Source organism: Panicum virgatum, chromosome 6N, assembly GCF_016808335.1.
Source record: "Panicum virgatum strain AP13 chromosome 6N, P.virgatum_v5, whole genome shotgun sequence".
Classification (NCBI taxonomy): Eukaryota; Viridiplantae; Streptophyta; class Magnoliopsida; order Poales; family Poaceae; genus Panicum; species Panicum virgatum.
The window spans coordinates 8,972,142-8,994,313 of NC_053150.1; the positions used below are offsets into that span (position 1 = coordinate 8,972,142).

A 22,172-nucleotide genomic window follows, 5' to 3' on the forward strand; every position below is an offset into this window, starting at 1 on the left:
ATCTTTGAACCTGTCCTTAATATTTTCGGAGCTTTTCATGTCACTAGAATACTAAAAAGCACACATTTAATTAATATAATGATAAGAAATAAGAACTAAAAAATGCATTACATAATGTGAACCATCAAGTTTACATCATAATACAATGCTAATGAAACACACATCACACATGCAGTGGCATGGTAGAACCCGTTGCAAACTACGTAAACAGATTCTAGACTAACCTAACATGCCTTAGGTAATTTAAAAAAACACAACAAACACAATGATGCAGCATGTCACTAGCACTAGGGTAGTCCTAGTAGCAGTACCCCCACGTAGCAAACTGCGTTGAGCCTTCTCCGCAGTATCCACCCATTGCAGGTGGTGCAGGCGGTGGTACCGGAGGCGCAGGGCCCTTCTTGTGACAAAGGCAGTTGCAGTAAGGAATAGTACATGGTTCATCCTGTGAACCGGCAACATTGCTGGTATCATCATCTTCATCGTCTTTGTTACCCTCGCTCACTTCCTCATAATGGTTCACCTTGCATTCCAGATCAAAGATCTTTATCTGGAGGTACTCGATGAACTCCTGAACTGAATCAATTGGTGCAGGATACCAGCAATGCTGCCGGTTCACAGGATAAAGAAATTTCATGTAAGGTGTCTCATTGAAGATAAAGAAATGAAACAACCGAGTATTACCCATGCGTGTGGACATTTAAAGAAACACCGACCGACATTCATCCCGTCGGTGCACATCTGCACTAAGCAGTCCTCACCATGTCTGCATTTTGGCCACGGTTATCGTATTGTCGAAGAGGAGTTTCATTGGTAAATTGACTCTTGTGCTGTGGCGGAAACTCAAACACTGGTTCCGGAAAGGAATCAGGTCCAAGAGGTCCCTCCCATATTATGGGGTCTCCCTTTCTTCCCCCTTTTCCTTTCTCAAAACCGTAGTAATTCTTCCCGCTAGACCAACCTCCAGACATTGGGTATACAATGAGCTTTGGTGTTTGAGTGCTGCTGAGAGTTCACAAACTTCGGAGTATTTATAGGCGCACAAAGGTCTGATACCCGAAGTGTGGAGTGTAAATGCACCTGAAAAGCCTACATGACAACACAGTGAAGAGGCTAGCTGACCTAACACTGAAAAGGCTAGATTCGATTCTCGAACTGACTACTCGATGCATCTCTGTGCATGTAGAGCATCTAAGTGCATGCAGACTCACAGCACTGCATTGCTGCCGCTCGGTCGATCGCGCCTAGATGCCGCCTTCCCCACTACACGCCACAGACCTTCGCTGTAGAATGACAGGTCCATCGTCCTCACCAGAGAGACTGCTTTGAAGGTGAGCTGGTGTGGTTGCCGTGTTGTCACATCTTTTGTCGCGTATGTCTGGGCAAACAATGCGACATGTGGGAAACCCGTGATCGCCGTGCTGAGCAGTGGCAACCTGTGATCTCGTACTCGCAGCTAGATATACTATGGTCCCTATTTTGAGCTATTCCAGCGTGTCACGAAGTTTACACTGTATGCGGGATCTCGGCCGTTAACTCCTACCGCACCTAACTTGTCCTTCATTAAATCACGGAAAAAATTCGCAAGAACTTCTATTATTTCACGAGCATTATGGAACCCACAAACATAACAAGTTCATATCAATAGTATCTATAGAAACAAATGACAAGTAAATTACCATAATCATAAACATCAGATACAAATAAGCGGTCCACAGCTATCTCATTACAAATAAACATCAGAGATACAAACATCGCATATATCTAACCACCCATAGGGCGTCAGACCCTCTTAGCCCTCTGCTGGGCACGGACATGGCCCTCGGAGTAGGTGTGACGATTCGGAGATCTCACCTGTCGCTCAGGACGCAAAAGGGGCTGCGGTGTCTGCTGTTGAGAGATCCCAAGTGGTGCTCCTCCTAGCTGTGAATAGCCCAAGACATCGGGGTCACCGTGCGCGCCAGGTGAGTCTGGAGTCAAGCTGTCAAGTTCGTCTAAGGTGAAACCCTCATTATCTGGAACGAACGTACTCGAAACAAACCCTGCGTAACATATAAACGTAAACCAATATATGTTGCGTGGTAAATTAGTGAGTGTATTGAGAGAGTGTTTTGTACCAGGTCGAAAGGAAGAAGAAGAAGGTCCGGCGCCCGCATCGGGGTAGAATCCTACGCATAAAATGCGGATGTTAGCGTACGCTCGTGTCTTTCGTCATGACATGTAGAAACCGAAATACGAAACATAAACTAACCTGTGTAGGCCGGTATCTATGGCCCCGGTACAATCCCTGGATACGGTCCGCCAACTGGTGGTGCCCCTCTAAACATTCCAGTATGGCCGAACGCAATAGCTGGATTGTATCCTGTTTGTGATATTAGTAAATATGTAGCAACACTTGATCTAATTTTAAAGAGATATCTACGTTACCTGGAGTTGTGTAATACTGTGATGTCGGTCCGTTCACGGTCGCCGGACACGGGAACGACGACGAGGCCTGGGACGACCTGTGGTTGTCTTCGTACTGCACACGGCTTCCCAAGTTGTGCACTACCTGACGCAACTGGTCACGCTGCCTCGACCATGCCTCTGTCTGCTCAAACTGGGTCATTGGGGATCTGGCACGTACACTCGTCAGGTAACTCGAGCAGTCCGTCTCCATCATGTTGCAAAGGCGAAATTGCATCCATTCAGTAAAGGAACAGTTAGAAACACATGAATTATCTTATGAATATTAATATATATACACAAAAATGATCAAGAGACTCACCGCGCCAGCTAGTGCCTCCACGTGGTGCCGGGCATAACCATCCTGAGGCCTCGCCTGGTGTGGCTGCGGGTGAGTGTCAACATAAACCATACGAGCCCGAGTCCGGGGTAAGTACCAGGTGAGGTAAACCCTAAAAGAGTTGTCTGTGTGTGGTCTTGTTGGATGGACCAAGTGCTCGTCTGCATGTTCCCATTGGTCCACCCACGGCTGCATCTTGGTGAGCCAATCATCAGAGCACGGCAAGCCACTCCTTGACAACCTACAAAAGTGGACCACAAAGAATCGTTAGATTCAACACGAATATATGAGCCAAGTTCATTCATAATTACCTATGGTCCTGGTGACTGACACGCTCCAACGCGGTGGGCACCGGAAACTCCTGGCACTGCCCAAACTGTCTCCTGACTCTCCAGGGGCAATATGCCTCAACCGCGATGTCGTAAACCAGGACGGCTGTAGTAAACCACAGGCTCGCATTCGCGGAGCAGTACGAAGACAGGCCTGCTGGTGCAAGGGTAGCCACAGCCTCAGGGCTATAAGGCTCCCAAACAACGTCCTCGGGCGTCAGCATGTCGAGCTCCGAAACAAACTCAGGATATGCGCGTCTAACCTGCGCATGCGCCCAGGACCTCTACAGTCCGAATAAGTAAAATTAAAAGTGCGCTAATGCATCATGTAACAATGAATAACAAAATTAGATTTGTTGCGAACGTACCTGACGCCAGATCCAGAGAGTTCCCATAGTGGGCTTGTCGTCCTCCTCGTCGCCGTACATGGCCTCATGGTAAGGCTCGTGGCTGACGATGGGCCGACCAATGGCTAGCCTCTCGTACGACCAAAGTTGTAGCAGTAGTGGGCACCCCGCCAGGATAGCGTTCCTATGTGTCTTCATGCAGCCGTCGCAGAGTCCACGGTAAGTGGCTGCAAGTACCGCCTCACCCCAGCTGTAGGCCAGTACGTCCTCATCCCCATCCGCAATCTCCCGTGCATACGGAAGGAGAATCATATCGACCGAGTTGCCATGAGTGTTGTTGAACATGATGTAACCAAACAACCAAAGTAGGTACGCCTCTAGCGATCTAGTCACACTATACTCATCGGCATCCGTAGCCAACAGGGCAGGCTGCATAAACAATTAAGATTAATGGTTTCAACTGACAATGCAACATGTGAATTGTAACAATTAAACTTAAATATGCAATGAATACTGTAAACTGTAGGAACTAGGTCTTCGAAGGACCTGCTGCTCGCGGGTGCGGGTCGATCGGACCTACTTCTTCCACGCGGTCAACCAGGGCAAAACGGGCTTCCAGGTCATCCTTCCACGAGGCCGCCACCACACGCGGACCTACAGCCTCCCCGACGATAGGGAGGCCGAGGAGGTAGGCCACGTCCTGCAGCATAGGAGTTATCTCCCCACACGGGAGGTGGAACGTGTGTGTCTCCGGCCTCCATCTGTCAATGAGCGCCGTCAGGAGGAATCGGTCGAGCTGAATAGGCCCACCCTCGACAAGACGGCCCAGAGTCAGTAGACCGGACTCACGTAACCTGCAATAAACAAAATTGTCGAAACAAAGGAATACCGACGAATACATAAGTGATAAACAATAATATTTCATTACATACATGTCAACCTAATCGTGGTGTATAGAGATCACCTCCCCGGGTGGACGAGGACGTAGCACCTCTAGGGCTCGGTGCTCAACTGCTGCAAAGTAAGACCTGTTGCTCGAGTCGATAACTGGGTCTAGCAAGGAGTCCATCTCCATACCTTCATTCAAAAATATATGAAAACACATAGGTACATATATGTTCCATACAAACTGGACGCGTAATATTTATACATTACAGATAGGTTTGATACAAACTCCACGCACGATTACTACATATTACATAGGTTCGATACAAACTTCACGCACGATATTTATACATTACAAATATGTTCCATACAAATTGGACACACGATTACTACATATTACAGATATGTTCGATACAAACTCCACGCACGATTAGTATATAGGTACAAACTGCACATTGGTGGATCATGACACCGAGTGCCTTCCACGAGCAATTCTCACCGATGGTCGTCTGAACGTAGGAGGTGCTCCATCTCTGGGATTTCCGGAAGTACCGACGTCAGCAGCATCGTGAAGTGCATTCTGAGGACACTTTTTGTAGTTGTGACCCAATGCTCCACATTGGCTGCAATGCTTTTGTGCCTTGCTTGCTTCGGACTCGTCCATACCATTCCGAATACGACGTGTCTGACGGCGGCCTTTGCCTTTCTTAGTGGCTGGACCAGGAATGAACATCTTATTCTCATTATCCTGAATGAAAGGTCCCACTATTCCAATCCCGTATATCTCATGTCCCCAGGTGGATACAGCTGCTTCCTTGCTGAAGTAAGGTGAAACAAATATTCTTGGCTGCAACCCAGACTCTGCACATGCCGCAATGAGATGAGAGCATGGCAAATGCAATAACTTAGACTTCATGCAGGAGCAAAAGGCTTTGCCATCTACTGTAATCAAACTCTCCTGTACCACCCTATCTCTACGGATACCATGACCAGTTCTATCCTTGCATAGAACCTCAAATCTATGCTCCATTGTATCTGTCGATATGACGCGGTGCAGTTTGGCCTTTTCAATTTTCTGTTGCATATATTGTGTCACTCTTGTGCAAAACTGAATTTGGGAGTTGCTGATGTTTATGCTTGCAGCCGTGTAACGCTCTCTGAAATACTTCATGCACCCATACATGATGAACTCAACAATTCCCACAAGAGGAAATGCACGACAAGAACGCATAACCATATTGAAACACTCTGTATGGTTCGTTGTCTGAATACCATACCGTATTTCGTTGGTATCATAAAGAAATGACCATTTCTCCTTAGGTGCACATCGAATCCAGTGTGAAAATGGCTTCTCAATTGAATCCCTAGCCTCTACAGCCTGACTCGTGCTTGCTCCTGATGCCCTTACCTTCACTAGCTCTGCAGTCAACTGATCTAGCATCTGTCATAATGCATTGAATTTTCTCTGTTGATTTTGGGTGCACAACCTCTTAAACATGTTCTTAAGATCCTTGTTCTTGAAGTGGTCATAGAAGTTTGCACCCATATGCCTAATGCACCACCTATTTTGGACATCGGGCCACAATGGAGGCGTTGTCGCAGTTCCACATTGCAATTTCAGTATTGATTGCAGCAGACCTGCATGCCTATCACTAATAAGGCACACATCTGGACGTGCAACAACAACAACATGAACCTTCACTCATTCAAGGAACCAATACCAACTGTCTAAGTTCTCATTCTCAACAAATGCAAATGCGAGCGGAACTATTTGGTTGTTGCAATCTACCCCGATTGCGGTGAGTATCTGACCTTTATACCTTCCAGTCAGAAATGTGCCATCAATGCAGATCACCGGAAGACAACACTGAAATGCCCTAACACAGGCACCTAGGCAAAAGAAGGCTCGTTGCAAAATGCTTTGCCCCCTAGTCACGGCTGGTACGAGGTATGTTTCATAAAAGCTTCCAAGATTTCTAGCAGCAACCTGGGATAACATACGAGGTAGGTTATCATATGATGTCTCGTATGTGCCGAACCGCATCTCGAACACCCTTTGTTTAGCCCGCCATGCCTTCAAATAACTAATGATGTACTGGTAAGTCTGCTCAATGTGTCGAACAATCATTTTTGGCTCATAATTTAGGTTGTCCATAACCAACCCATGTATTTGCTTTGCAATGAAGTCGCATGATATATTACGATGCGAGGGAAGAACTTCTGACAGCAAACAAGTGTGCTCTGTCACAATAGAACATTTCGAGTTCGACTTCCATTTTCCCTTGAATGCATGTACACGCCATGGACATCCATCATTCACACACTTCACCTCATATTCTTTACTGCCAGACTTTACGACTCTAAATTCTCGTTTCAATGACATTGCCTATAGTCTCACAACATCTTTTACGGCTTCAATGTTTGGATATGTTGCACCTTGCACTACCTCATTCCCTCTGTACTCCCACTCCTGATTTCGTACGTCTTCTGCGACATGATTGCCAAAATCATGCTCCTTCCACTCTGTTGGCAATGAGTACTGATCGTCATCAGATGAGCCATCATATTCTTCCATCTCTATTGCGGTTTGGTCTTCTGCCTCCATCTCGTCCACAATGCTATGTATCCTCTCTCTCTCATCAGCAAGGCCCTGTGGTCCGATGTTTTGGTTCTCTATCTCTTCTGACTCATCTTGCTCAACATAGTTGGTCTCTCTTCGAATACTCGGAGTTGCTTGATCTGCACCATGTTGGATTTCATTTTGTGTCTTCTCCCGGATTTGAACAAGAATGGCCAGAGGCCACCCACGCTCTAGAGCTGCTTGCATGTACTTCTGCCCGTCATCAGTGTTGTGTATCATCATCAATTCCCATAAATCACTTTCTACCTCCCAATTAACAAGAGACTGGACGGTCATCACATGTGTCAACGGATCAACACAGAACCCACGCTGCAGCCACTTACATATGGAACCAAAACTCATTTCCAGAGGTTTATCTATGGCGCTAGATGTGCACTTAAAGACAGAAAGGTCTAGTCCATTTGGCCCGTACAAAACATTGTAGTCACCATAAAATACTTGAAACTGCATCTTGCTCGACATATCTGTATATCACAGAATACTTATCGAGTTATACTCTTTACTTCACTACCTTATTCAATAATCCGTAAAAACTAAGTATGCATTTCAACTACAACATATAAGTATTCATAACTACGTGATGACACTCAAATTCTATACTGCATATGCGAAATTCTATTCTAAATCGTAATTAATTTATAAACATGTCTCTAATAGTACTGCAATTGTAATAATAAACGCGTAGTACTAATTTTCTAAACTAATTTACTACTACGTAACTAAAGTATCATTAAACTCCTACTTAAATGGTTCTAATATAGCACTAATTAAATTAAATTACTCTACAATACCAATGGAAAAATACATAAGCTAAATGTACTAACCTGCAGATCACAAGTGCGCAATCCGGTAGGGCTTCGCCACTTCCCTTCTCCTCATCCCTTTTTTTTTCCTGAATTTTTGGTGTAATTTTTGGCCTCAAATGAGGAGGGAATGAGGATAAAATGCTTATATAGGGGTAAGACCCAGTCGCCCGCGGGAGGGGGGGGGGGGGGGCGGACACGGGCCCGGGGGGCGACAGGCCCCCCTGTCGTGCCTGTGGATGGCCCCCCGGTCGCCCGAGGGGGGGCGACAGCCCCCCGTCGCCCATGGGGGAGGGGGGCGACATGCCCTCTTTGCACCCACGCGCCCTCGACCAGAGACCTTGTTGCAAATTTGAAGAAAAAAAATTACACTTAGGGCCTGTCGCCCCCATAGAGCGACCGGGGTATATTTTTGAAATTTTTGAGAATAGACATATATTTTTGAGATTTTGATTTTTTTTAATATTAAAAAGAAAAAATCGCGTCGCCGGGCTGGGCTGCAATCTCCCACCTCACAGCGCGGGCCCATCAATCATCTCATCGTACGGAAGCTGAAAGCCCATACGGCCCACGGCCCACAAGCGATCCTCTCCTCCACCACTGCGGCCGCAGCGATCCCGTCGTCCCCTCGCCAGCTTCCGCGCCGGCGACCTACTGCCGCCCCCCGCGCCGCAGCTTCATCTCCCTCAGCCACCGCCCCCCCCCCTCTGTTACTCTCTCAGACCCGAGCTCGAACTCCCCTCGGACCCGGCCAATTCACCATCGGCCATGGACGGCGGCGGCGGCGGCGGCCAGCTCTTCTCCGTGGACCCCCTGGAGCGCCAGGCCGCGCGGGGCCACGGCGTCGTCACCTCCATGGCCGCCGGCAGCGACGTCATCGTGCTCGGCACCTCCCGCGGCTGGCTCGTCCGCCACGACTACACCTTCGAGGACGCCCACGGCAAGTCTCCCCCTCCTCCCCCCCCCCCCCCCCCTACATCCTCCCCTTTCGCAATGCGTCGCCTCACAGCCCCGCGCTGCTTCCTCCCCTCCTGCAGATCTCGACCTGGGGAGCGGCCGCTCCGGCGACCACTCGGTGCACCGGGTGTTCCTGGACCCCGGCGGCAAGCACTGCGTCGCCACGGTGGTCCACCCGGGCGGCGCGGAGACGTACTACCACCACGCAAGGTGGCCGCGCCCCAAGCCGCTCCCCCGACTCCGCGGCCTCCTCGTCAATGCTGTCGCCTGGAACCGCCAATCCATCACGGAAGGTGGACCATCCTCTCCGCTCGATCGACTCGTCAATTGGATTGACCGTAATGGCAGTGGTTGCTGAGCATCTGATTTTGGTGCTGCAGCATCGACCAAGGAGGTGATCCTGGGCACTGAGAGCGGGCAGATCTTTGAGATGGCTGTGGATGAGGCCGACAAGAGGGAGAAGTATGTGAAGCCGCTCTTCCAGCTCACTGAGCAAAGAGAGGGCATCAAGGATCTGCAGGTTTCAGATGTTGTCAATTGCTGCTAGGTTCTTCTGTTTTAATCGGAGTGGGTGTGATTGGGCAATTGGTTGCGCAGATGGAGACTGCTGTGGTTGGAAATTCCACAAGGTACTATGTGATGGCCGTCACTCCAACACGGCTTTACTCGTTCACAGGCATTGGTTCATTAGAAGTAAGTATTGATTCTCAGCTTTACCAGTTGCAGATTTTAAAAACATACATTTTAATTTTTAACTGTATGCTGTAGGATTATCCCAATTAAATTTGGTTGGGAAAACTAGTTTGTCAGCTTGAGACTTTGATGTCCTTGTCTGTGTCAGTGATTATGTTGAACCATCAATATCGTAGATGATACATTGTACTATATACTGCTGTTTTGACTTTGAATGCTTTGTTTTTTTAGAGCAACAACACACACTATAAAATTTCTTTAAAAGGTTTTTCCGTTGCATTTTATATTGAAATTTGTGCAGTCTTTAATAACAACTATCCTGCACAGACTGTTTTTACTAGTTACTCAGATCGTGCCATACACTTTATGGAGCTCCCAGGAGAAATACCTAACAGGTAACTGATGTGATTTCTACAGTCCTCAAGAGTAAAGCAGCTGCATTTGTATACAGCAAATTTGTGTTTCTAACTTATGTATCCATTGGATGCGACCCAGTGAGTTACATTTCTTTATCAAGCAAAGAAGGGCTAAACACTTCGGATGGCTTTCTGGATCTGGAATTTATCATGGTGAACTGAATTTTGGAGCGCAACACAGGTGAACCACTGAATTAGCTTTATACTCTACTTCATAGATTCTCCTTAGTTGGCTAAACTGTAGGAAAGTAGGATTGGTGTAATGTTGTGGATGTATTGCATTGAGGCCTCAGCCGGTATATATAAGAGTACAAGACTTGGGGGGTAAGGCTCCCCGGGATACATATGGCAGTCTACGATACATATATCTACAACTACCAAATATACTCTAATACTCCCCCGCAGTCACTGTGGGAGCACCGCAAACGGTGAGACTGGAGAAGAAGCCGAAAGCAGTAGCCAACGGACTAACATCCCCCCGCAGTCATGACGTCGGTGTGGTGCGGATGCTGCGACTGGAGAGAAAACCGGCAAGTAACTCATGCGGATGGTAGCCCTTTGTGCCGATGTCGAGATAGCCGAGCTGGAGGGCGAGGAGCCATGGTTGAAGATGCCGTGCATAGGATAGCCGTGGTCGACGTAGAGCTGTCGAGGTTGCCGAAGACGAGGTAGCCGCACATGAAGCCGCGGGCGCACGAGGAGGCGCCATGGTGGTGGCGTAATGGAGAAGACGCCGGAGACGGAGATGGCGACGCGTCGAGGCGGTCGTAGAGGGAGCGATGCCGAAGTAGATGCAGTCAGGCCATCGGGCGACACATGCCCGAGTTTGCCAGGCTCGGGAACGCATCGGGGACGATGGGCGCGCACTGGTGTTGCCAATACCGAACGTGCAAGGGAGGATGCACAACCAGACGCCGTCGCCGAGGGGGACTAGTAGAGAAGGCCTCCATGGAGGTCGCAGCGCAGGAGAAGGCGAGGTAGAAGATGCCAACGCCTGCTATTGCTGGAGTAGACGAAGTAGTCGGGGACGAGATGACGACGCTGACGACGTGGTTGTGCTAGACGAAGCGAGGAGGGGAACCCAAATTTTCCAGCACAAGGCCGAATGATCCGGATGACATGGCGGCGGCGCTCGAAAGAGACGGCGAAGAACTCATACAACTTGACGAAGACCATGCGCGGGGCGCGCAGCGACGAGTTGATGATGAGGTCGGGGACGTGGTTGGCGGCGGTGAGGAAGCAACGGCGTAGAAGACCACGGGGTGACGCCACTGCTGCCCGAAGAGGCGATGCAGCGCCAGCCCTCCATGCTCGGTGAAGACGCGCGTAGTACTCGGGGATGCACATCTCAGGAGCCGCGTGGTCACGCACAATCGGGTTTATGGACCAGTGCGCATGAGGCGGGACGATGGAAGAAGTCGATGTAGGCGTCCCGATCCGTGGTGGCGACGACGAACCGACGATGAAGACACGCGGACGGGATGACCGAGAAGCGACACACGAAGGCGTCCCCTCAGCATCGCGTACCCGACCAGGCCGCTTAGTCGGAGATGCAGATGTCGATGTAGTCGATGCCGGATTAGATGCGCGCAAGATCGACAGGCGGTGGGCGACTCAATCTCGATCAGTGATCGAGTAAACCAAAAAGAAAAGCTACAGCAGCAAAAATAGGATCCTCCAGGTGCATGTCACGGGGTACGCTTAGCACCATCGCTTGCCCTTATCACCTCTGCTTGGATTGCATCACGGACGGGGAGAGAGAACAGGGCAGAGCAGGGCATAGCGGCGGCTGTGAAGGAAGCGGCTGCGCAACCACGAAGGGGCCATGCGGCCTCAGCCCGCGATGGCAGCCGGCGACGACACAGCCGGCTCCGCCCCCAGCGGCAGCACGGAGGGGCCGCGCGGCTCCAGCCGTCGAGCGGCCGCGAGGGGCAGGGACCCGGCAACGAGCGGAGCCCGGCCGGCAGCTCCTGACAACGCGCGGGGTGGAGCTCCCACCCGGCGACAAAGCGACAGCCAATCCCCGCGCGGACGTGGTGGAGATGAGCAGATCCACCTCACAACAGCGACACTCCGGATCTGGCCGTCTCCATGGCGGCTCAGGGTCGGGGCGTGGTTGTGCCCAGCCGCCACCACGGAGGCACCGGACGAGGCGATGGCCATCTGCCTCCACGCGACGAAGATGAGGTGGCTGCATTCTGGCGAGGCGGCGACGAGCAGACGATGAACTCCCGAGGAGGAGATCCTGATATGCTGCTGGACGACGAACGACGACGACGACGGTGGCAGGCGGATCAATAGGATCCGCCGCCTAAACAGGGGCGCGGCCCCTGGTGGAGATCCTCATGGGCGATCTCCCCGGGGGCGCGCTAGAAGGTCGGAGAGGGGGCTCGAAGGTCGCGCACGATGGAGGATTGCCGACCGGCGGCGTGAAGGAGAAGAGGCACCGAGCAGCGGAAGCTTTAGGGGTTGTGCTCTAGATCGAAACTTAAACTCATGGGAAAGGTGGGCAATTCACTTATACTCCAACACTTCCCCTCACGTGCAGGCTCCCTCAGGCCGCATACGTGGAGATTGGAGTGGGCTGCAATTATTTTATTTAACTGTGCCCGCCAGGATTCGAACTCGAGACCTCTGGCTCTGATACTATGTAGGAAAGTAGGATTGATGTAATGTTGTGGATGTATTGCATTGAGGCCTCGGCCGGTATATATAAGAGTACAAGACTTGGGGGGCAAGACTCCCCGGGATACATATGGTAGTCTACGATACATATATCTACAACTACCAAATACCAAATATACTCTAATATAAACCTTGTTGTAAGTTTGGTTCAGCTCGTTAGGCAAGTAACCTACTGCATTCCCAAATTCAAGTTTTTCTCGGGAAAGCGCAATCAGACTCTTGAACTTTGACTATTAATGTGCAAAAGCACTTTTTTTCTCGAACACGCAGGAGTGCTATGTATTATTATATTAAGAAGGAGAAGAAGGATCCCACTCAGCCAACGTGGAAAAGCACTAGCTTGCTCATTGCAATTATTTTAAAGGCACTAGCTTTGAATAATGATACTGTGATCGTCAGCTCCTATTACGAGCAGGATTACATAATATAAGATGTTCCCTGTTGAATGTTTGGGTTATTCTAGACTAAGAATGCCCTAGCTTTGAGCTTAATAAATAAATGCTTACTACTTGAGCTTCTTCTTAGGAGTAGAGTTGAAGCTTACATTGGACAACATTGCTCTTTTCAAAAAGCAAGCTCTATCACTCTCCTAGTTGCTAAAGAATATGGGCTGGCCGATGCAGCTGCTTACACGTATCTTGATAATAAACCTCATGTCAAGAAACTATGCCAAATTAATCGTCAGACAATTTGGAGCTTGTTCCCCATTAGTTCACACCATATCTTAACGGTGCTACTTTTTTAGGCTACCCTTTCATGCTGTAATAATCTTTGTTATCATTGTGCTAAATTACAGGAAACACAAGTTAGAGCACCTTTCTGAATTTTCTGCACTATTTTTCTTTCTAACTCAATTTAGTTTTCCAGCTCTACTAGTGGAGATGAGAACTTTGTGGAAAATAAGGGTTTTTTTGACTACTCAAAATTGGGAGATTCTGGAACTAAACCAAGGTCATTTGCATTGTCTGAATTCCATTTTCTGCTTCTGATTGGGGACAAGATTAAGGTATAATTTTCTCAAAAGTTTATCTCTACGCCTTTTCTCTGTAATTTGTTTTGCTTTCTCACACCATTTTCTCCTACCCACTATGTTGTGTATTTCCTTGGAAGGCCAATGTATAACCTCAAATTTTTAGGTAGTGAACAGAATAAGCCAGCAGATGGTGGAGGAACTTGTAGTTGACAATACACCTGAAACTTCAAGAGGAATCATTGGCCTCTGTAATGATGCATCTACAGGACTTTTCTATGCATATGATGAAAGTTCTATATTCCAGGTTTGGGACTTCTTATTTCTTGCTTTGGGTCATGTCATCAATGCTTCCTGATTTGCAGTTTTGCATAGCTGATGCTATCTATCATTTAGATTTCCACTTCTGATGAGGGTCGTGACATGTGGCAAGTTTACTTGGATATGAATCATTATGCTGCTGCTTTATCACATTGTCGCAACCCTTTCCAGCGGGACCAAGTCTATCTAGTGCAGGTATTGATTATATATCTTGATGCAGCAATCACTTTCTGTAATTTGCATAAGACTTCCATATGCTACCTTTTACTTCTATATTTACCCTTCTGTATGTTGATAAGTTGGAGTTCTTATTTCAATCTTGCGATGATGATTGATGGGTGACTTCAATTCTTGTGTATAAATCTTTTGTTTTGCAGGCTGATGCTGCATTTGCTGCAAAAGAGTATTACATAGCAGCTTCCTTCTATGCTAAGGTGACACTCATACTGTTATTTGTGCCCCATGATAATGTTTATTGCTATTTATGTTATATTTTTCCCATTGAGACTAAGTGTCACTCTCTTGGTTATAGATGAATTATATCCTATCGTTTGAGGAGATCAGCCTGAAGTTTATATCAATAGGTGAGCAGGTAATTTTACTCGAAACTCTCTGATGCAGTATCTATAGCAAGTATGTGAAAGTGTTCTGTAAGTAAAATGTGTGTTATCTTAAACTCTTATAATTCTGTGAGATTATCTTTTGTTGATTTGATTCATTTTATGTATCCCTTATCATTATTATGCATAATGTTGAATGTTGCTATTTCCAATCCAAGATTGATAATGATAAATATAATGGCATTAAGGCTTTGGTATTGTACTTACAGAAAACTTATTTTTATGCTTTGGCACACTCTTGCTTAAGCTTTACATTGATGTAAATTTTTTCATGGACATCTTGGATTTGTCTGAAGCCGTCAACTATGTCTACATGGCAGGATGCTCTCAGAACTTTCTTGTTGAGAAGGCTTGACAACCTCACTAAAGATGACAAGATGCAGATTACGATGATCTCAACTTGGGCTACTGAGCTGTACTTAGACAAGGTGCCTAAAACTATATAGCACATATTGTGTTGGTATTATTGCTTCAGTCTTGGGTTAGCTCACGGCCTTTCTAGATCTTATTCATTATTTGTGTCATTTTTGTAGATTAATCGCCTCCTGTTGGAAGATAGCACTGGCACCACTACAAATTCTGTAGCAGAGCCTAATAGCTCAGAATATCGTTCAATAGTAAATGAATTCCGTGCTTTTCTTAGTGACAGCAAAGATGTATTAGATGAAGCAACAACAATGAGACTATTGGAAAGGTACGTTATATTTTTGAGAATATGCTTCACATATATTTTTAATTTTTTAAAGATTTTTGTAAATATAAAAATCCAGAAAATATTTTTTTGGGATAAGGCACCTACAGTACTATTTAGGACTGAATGACCTGAATTTGCAAAAAAAAAAGATCATAATGCAATCTTGAATACTAATTGCAATGTTGATAAGCACTTGTGAGAAAAAGGATTATTAATTCCAAGGAACCTGAGACAATTGGAAATATTATGCTGTCTTTTTTGTAATAAGCTCAGGACTTCTGTTTACATTAATTATAAATAGTTTCACCAGTGATACTTGAGATCATAGAAGAATTCAGGGCCGTACTTGGAATGCATGATATGCCCTGACTTATCACTTCAACTGTTGCAGTTACGGAAGAGTGGATGAGCTTGTGTACTTTGCTGGTTTGAAGGAGCAATTTGAAATTGTGGTTCATCATTACATTCAGGTGAGTTTCATTATGCTGACATTCATTATCTCAGGATATGTGTAGCACTACAATAGTAGAACCTAATTTTAGAATATGATTTCAACTGACAATTGCTACACAATTTTGACAGCTGACATGCTTATATCATGTTTGAGCGAAGCACGCTCCCCATAAACAATGTATATGCTGCCGTGCTTTGGGCGGGCCTACTTGAATCCCAAAATGCGCCAGAATATTGCAAAATCTATGTTTCAACAGAAACAGCTGAGACTGGATTGGGCTTAGGGTGGGTTTGTAGCTGTTGTGTTGTGCTTTGCTGTTGTCTTGAGTACCGGGCTACAATGGTCTTGCATTCTTGCTATATATACACCATTAAATCCACTTTATCCTTTTTTGAACAATTGTAATTTTTAAACCAACTTATTTTCGTATGTAAATAAGCAGAAAAGGAAATAGTTATTTGATGTCGGACATTAATGCATATCCATCTTGATTTATTCACCTAGTATTCCTGTCTAAATACATACATATGCCTTATTCTACTAGCACTGGCCATTGTTTTTTGACCGAGTACCATTTGTCTTAGTTACACATATTTAGTGTAAGTCCATTTCTTTGGCCACGATCAATTGGATTTTACTATGTATCCATTGACCTTGGCTGAGATGCCAGTTCTAATGCGTTTTCCATTTGTTATTTCAGCAAGGAGAAGCAAGAAAAGCATTGGAAGTGCTTCAACAGCGCAATGTTCCTGTAGACCTTGTGGTACAGAATTTTGTTTTTTCAATGATACTGTTTTTTATCTTAAAATTTGTTTCTACCATATTAAATCTACTTATTTGTTTTCTTGCAGTATAAATTTGCCCCAGATTTAATCATGTTAGATGCTTATGAGACTGTTGAATCTTGGATGATGGTGAGAAACAAGTTGAATCCGGGGAAACTCATACCAGCAATGATGCGTTATGTGAGCGAACCACATGCGAAGTATGATATTTAGACAGATCATTGTTCATTATACATCCTTTCTTTCATTATAACATTATAAATGGGTCTTCATATTTTAATAGCTTTTCTGCAATTGTTTTTATCTTGTCAGGGAACCCTATGTTTCTTGTATCGTGAAACATTTGTTTATATTGCTCATTTTATTTCTGCAGAATCTTTGGATGGAAAGAGCTATCCATTAAACTTAAATCTCAAGATTTGGTTTCAAAACTTTAAATCAAACTATAAAAATGGTATTATTTAAAACTATTAAAAAATGTTATTGTTCCATTCTCTTTTCTCTTAAGATCCACAGCTAACTGCAATTCAAAGTGGCTAACATGGTTTTCTACAATTTGCATGGTGTAATGAAATTATATTTGTGATTCTTGCAGGAACGAAACACACGAGGTTATTAAATACCTAGAATTTTATGTGAAAGATTTGGAGAACAAGGACCCTGGAGTGCATAATCTGTTGCTATCACTGTATGCCAAGAAGGTAAATCCTCTTGACACCGTTTATTTTTATGCTCATGCAGTCATGTTGTATGCTTAGAGTTGGGTCTTCTTATCATTCTTACAGAGTAAAAAATAAAACACTTGTATTAGTTTTCGCATTTAGTCTGTTTCTCTTGGACATGATCATGGTTGTGCCTGACAGCCTGTGCATAGAAGCAATATTACTTCTGCTGCATTCATGCCATATTCATATCTTTGGTAGTTCTTTTTTTTAAAAAAAAGGGAATAAGTACCAAATCCATCAGGCTAAGTGGATATCTGGAGATATTCACACAAGAATTTTTATGTGCTTTGATCTATCTGTAGGAAGATGAATCCCAGCTTTTGCAATTTCTCGACACCAAATTTGGTAAAGGACAAACAAATGGCCCTGAATTCTTTTATGATCCCAAGTATGCTCTCCGCCTATGTCTTAAAGAGAAGAGAATGCGTGCTTGTGTTCGTATTTACAGCATGATGTCCATGCATGAGGAAGCTGTGGCACTTGCTTTAAAGGTAAAACCTCATTCCTCACTATGTTCCACCTGATTAGCAGGCATTGTGCCTCTAAATGTTGATGGTTTGATTCTTAATGTTCTTATTTTTCTTATATTTTTCTTTGTTCTCACTAGGTGGACTTAGAACTTGCAAAGGCAGAAGCTGACAAAGTAGAAGATGATGAAGAGCTTAGGAAGAAGCTGTGGCTTAAGGTTGCGAAGCATGTAATTGAGCAAGAGAAAGGTGTCAAGAGAGAAAATATAAAGAAAGCAATAGAATTCCTTTCGGAGACCAATAACTTGTTAAAGATTGAGGATATCTTACCATTTTTCCCAGACTTCGTATTGATTGACGACTTCAAAGTAAGATAAAGAAAGTTCCATGGATTCTGAGTCCCCCACTCCCTCCATTTTTGACTATATGGCATTTAGGATAAGCTAATTAGTTCATCATATATTTGAAAATGGAGGGAGTGCTTATTATAAAAAGATCATTTCCATTGTTCAGTTCTTCCTTAGGTTTGAGGTTCATGTCACTTGTCTGTAGCCTCTGTCCTATGTTTCAGGGGCGGATCCACGAGGGGGGCTAGGGGGGCTCCAGCCCCCCCTAAGCTCCCCTAATTACACGTAAAACACTGTAGCAAGACCTCCAAATCACCATTAAATCTTCACACAAATCAACATTTCTATTGTTTCAGCCCCCCCTTCTCTCCAATCCTGCATCCGCCACTGCTATGTTTGCATTCGATACGACTTTTGTTGTTTTGTTGTTTATTAATTATGGTACTGCAATGAACAGGAGGAAATATGCAAATCTCTCAAGGACTATAACAGCCAGATTGAGCTGCTGAAACAGGAGATGGATGATGCCACACGTGGGGCAGACAATATCAGAAGTGATATTGGTGCCCTCGCTCAGAGATATACTGTAATTGATCGTGAGCAGGATTGTGGGGTAAGACACTGGTGCCCACAGTATCCAAGATAGTGCTGTCGCTGTCTTTTACCAGTTGCTTTCTTCATTACTTTCCATCTCTTGACTTGCATTTCCAAAATTCAAACATGTAGCAAGCGAAATTTGGATGTGTTTGTATTTCCTTTGCCTCTTGAGTATGTCTGGATTCTTTACAATTATAGACATGGTTCTATGAATTTATGCTTGCTTTTGATATCTTCATCGTGATGCTAACTCCTGTTCCTGACCTAATAGGTTTGCCGGCGTAAAATATTGACTGTTGGAGGGTTACACCAGGTAGGAAGAAGCTACACGTCTGTTGGGAACATGGCCCCTTTTTACGTGTTTCCCTGTGGACATGCCTTCCATGCGAATTGCTTGATTGGACATGTAACTCGTTGCAGTAGCCAGGCGCACGTAAGTCTGTCTGCAGTATTTCAATTGCTTGTCGTGGTATTTCAACAGGCTTACATTTAGTGTCGTATACCAATCATTTATGGATGAGTTTGTTATGTCCTAGGCTGAGAGAATATTGGACCTTCAGAAACGGCTTAGCTTGATGGATAGAAAAGCAGCAAAAGACAATGGATCAAATGTTAATGGTGAATCTATTATGAGCACAACCCCAGTTGACAAGGTCTGTAATTTCGGAACTCGGCATCCTTCACCATGCAGCTGCTTTGCTGATGCGATCAATTATTGTTTTCACAGCTTAGGTCACAGTTGGATGATGCTGTAGCAAGTGAGTGCCCTTTCTGCGGCGACCTGATGATCAAGGAGATTTCACAGCCATTCATTCTCCCAGAAGAGTCAGATGAAAAGGCATCATGGGAAATTAAACCACAACCAATGCCTCAGAAGATTCTCCCCATGACCATGTCTATATGAGGCTATGGAATGTACAGCCTGAGATGATGGGTGTTGAATTTTTACCTGGTTTTGGTGCTTCATGTCTTCAATGTTTCCGTCGTCTGGTCGTGCATTCCTTTTTGCTGCTGGGTGGATTTGGTTTTGATAATTGTCTGCCCAGTTTGTGTAGGTAGTTTTGTGTATAGAAACGTTAGTTGCCTCACATGTGATTCTTGTATACCGAGCTATTGTGGTACCAGACACAGTTGTGCATTGTAAGTTAAGGAACTAAGATTGTACAATAATGAAGTGTGCTTGTTACATTTTGAAGGAAAATTCTCGCATTCTTGAACCACTATTTTGTGATACATTATACCTATTTCCTTGCAAATCCCATTGAAAAGCATATGGTAGAACTGAATTCTAGGACATGATGCTATAGATACCCAGGGGCTACATAATTAACTAGTGTGGTGTTGACCCTAGGAACAGGTTAGGAAGCTCACAAAACAATTGAGGATCGAGACAAGACGAGGAATAAAGTGAAGGGAGAAAAATTGTGCAGATCACCATGGCTTTGCTCGGCCTCGCGGTGCTCTAGCTCCAAGCCTCCTGCTTTGCCAAGACTCTTTCAGCATTCAAACCATGTTGACTCCACTGACGTGCACGTCATGAGACAAGAAATGTTTTAAACTTCACCTTCTCGCCATCTTCGGTCAGTCTCAAATAAAAGCATGTGCCACCAATTTTGCTTTGAGATTCATTGAAACCTCTTGGATAGATGGAGAGAGTACTTCGACAAGTTGTTTAATGGGGAGAGTGAGAGCCCTACCCTTGAGTTAGATGACTCTTTTGACGATACCAACAGACGTTTTGTGAGGAGAATTCAGGAGGTAGAGATCGGGGAGGCTTTGAAGAGGATGAAGAGAGGTAAAGCGTTGGGTCCTGATGGTATTCCCATTGAGGTGTGGAGATGCCTAGGGGATAGAGCAATAGTTTGGTTAACTAAGCTTTTTAATCTCATTTTTCGGTCAAACAAGATGCCGGAAGAATGGAGGAGAAGTATATTAGTACCTATCTTCAAAAACAAGGGCGATGTTCAAAGTTGTACTAACTACCGTGGGATTAAGCTGATGAGCCATACGATAAAGCTTTGGGAGAGGGTCATCGAGCATCGCCTAAGAAGAGGGACAAGTGTGACCCAAAACCAATTTGGGTTCATGCCTGGAAGGTCAACCATGGAGGCGATTTTCTTAATACGACAATTGATGGAGAGATATAGGGAGCAGAAGAAGGACTTGCACATGGTCTTCATTGACCTTGAGAAGGCATATGACAAAGTACCAAGAAATGTCATGTGGTGGGCTTTGGAGAAGCACAAAGTCCCAACCAAGTACATTACCCTCATTAAGGATATGTACAAAGATGCGACGACGTTTGTCCGGACATGTGATGGCAACACCACTGACTTTCCTATTAACATAGGCCTACACCAGGGGTCAGCATTGAGCCCTTATTTATATTTGCTTTAGTGATGGATGAGATCACAAGGGATATACAAGGTGAGATCCCTTGGTGTATGCTCTTTGCTGATGATGTGGTGCTAGTTGACGAGAGTAGGGCAGGGGTTAATAGGAAGTTAGAGCTGTGGAGACGCACGTTAGAGTCGAAAGGGTTCAGACTTAGTAGGACCAAGACCGAGTACATGATGTGCGATTTCAGCGCGACTAGGCATGAGGGGGGAGATGTTAGTCTAGATGGGCAAGTGGTGGTCCAGAAGAATACGTTTCGGTATTTAGGATCGGTGTTACAAAAGGATGGCGACATTGATGAAGATGTTAGGCATAGAATTTCAGCTGGCTGGTTGAAATGGCGGCAAGCTTCTGGCATCCTTTGTGACAAGAGGGTGCCACAAAAGCTAAAAGGCAAATTCTATAGGACAGCAATTCGTCCGGCGATATTATACGGTGCTGAATGTTGGCCTACAAAAAGACGACATGTGCAGCAACTGAGTGTAGCAGAGATGCGGATGTTGCGGTGGTTTTGCGGGCACACACGGAGGGATAGAGTCCGGAACGAAGTTATTCGGGATAGGGTCGGGGTGGCACCAATTGAGGAGAAACTTACTCAACATCGGCTGAGATGGTTTGGACATGTCCAACGAAGGCCTCCTGAGGCGCCGGTGCGTAATTGGATCCTTGAGCTAGTCGATAATGTAAAGAGGGGTAGAGGTAGACCTAAACTGACGTGGGATGAGTCGGTTAAGAGAGACCTTAAGGATTGGAACATCTCTAAAGAGATAGCTTTGCATAGGAGCGCTTGGAGACTAACTATCAATGTGCCTGAACCTTGAACTTATTTCTTTTGGGTTTCATCTCTAGCCTACCCCAACTTGCTTGGGAAAAAAGGCTATGTTGTTGTTGTTGTATTCATTGAAACCTCTTACCATTTGGATAGTGGGAGGAACGCTAAGGGTATGTTTATTTTAGCTTTGGTTTTGTGATTCGTGTTGCTAAAGCTGGAGCCAAAATAAACAGTTCATGTTAAGAAAGGTTAAGAAAGGCCCTAACTCGACTAATCTTTTTCAGACAAATGGAGTACCCATCCAATCCTCTACGTGTCTCCAAGCTATTTTAACAGCACGGATAGAATGAACAATAGCTTGTTCAGGTGGTTTGCAAAATCCACGGAAGTTCCAACCTCAGTAAAAGCCATCTTTTGCATGACGACCAGGAAGAAATAGTAAAGACTAAATATGGAATTGATGAAAAGGTTAAGACCGGCAC

At 45.3% G+C, this 22,172-nt stretch overlaps 1 protein-coding gene across 2 annotated transcripts; it reads left to right on the forward strand.

Moving 5' to 3' along the window:
- Positions 1–8,415: 8,415 nt before the first annotated feature.
- Positions 8,416–19,741, forward strand: LOC120678819 (vacuolar sorting protein 18-like). 2 transcript variants are annotated; one of them, XM_039960206.1, is made up of 23 exons: positions 8,416–8,730; positions 8,828–9,040; positions 9,128–9,267; positions 9,345–9,440; positions 9,768–9,835; positions 9,936–10,037; positions 13,409–13,547; positions 13,678–13,818; positions 13,908–14,027; positions 14,210–14,266; positions 14,365–14,424; positions 14,773–14,880; positions 14,986–15,146; positions 15,538–15,616; positions 16,301–16,363; positions 16,452–16,585; positions 16,981–17,086; positions 17,413–17,601; positions 17,718–17,945; positions 18,382–18,537; positions 18,793–18,954; positions 19,058–19,174; positions 19,249–19,722. In XM_039960206.1, exons 1-23 carry the CDS (start codon positions 8,559–8,561, stop codon positions 19,423–19,425), a joined length of 2,988 nt encoding a protein of 995 aa, XP_039816140.1. In that variant the 5' UTR covers positions 8,416–8,558; the 3' UTR covers positions 19,426–19,722. The 2 variants fall into 2 exon arrangements, with proteins under 2 accessions (XP_039816140.1, XP_039816139.1); XM_039960205.1 differs by having other exon boundaries at positions 8,449–8,730; positions 14,749–14,880; positions 19,249–19,741.
- The last annotated feature ends 2,431 nt before the right edge of the window (positions 19,742–22,172 follow it).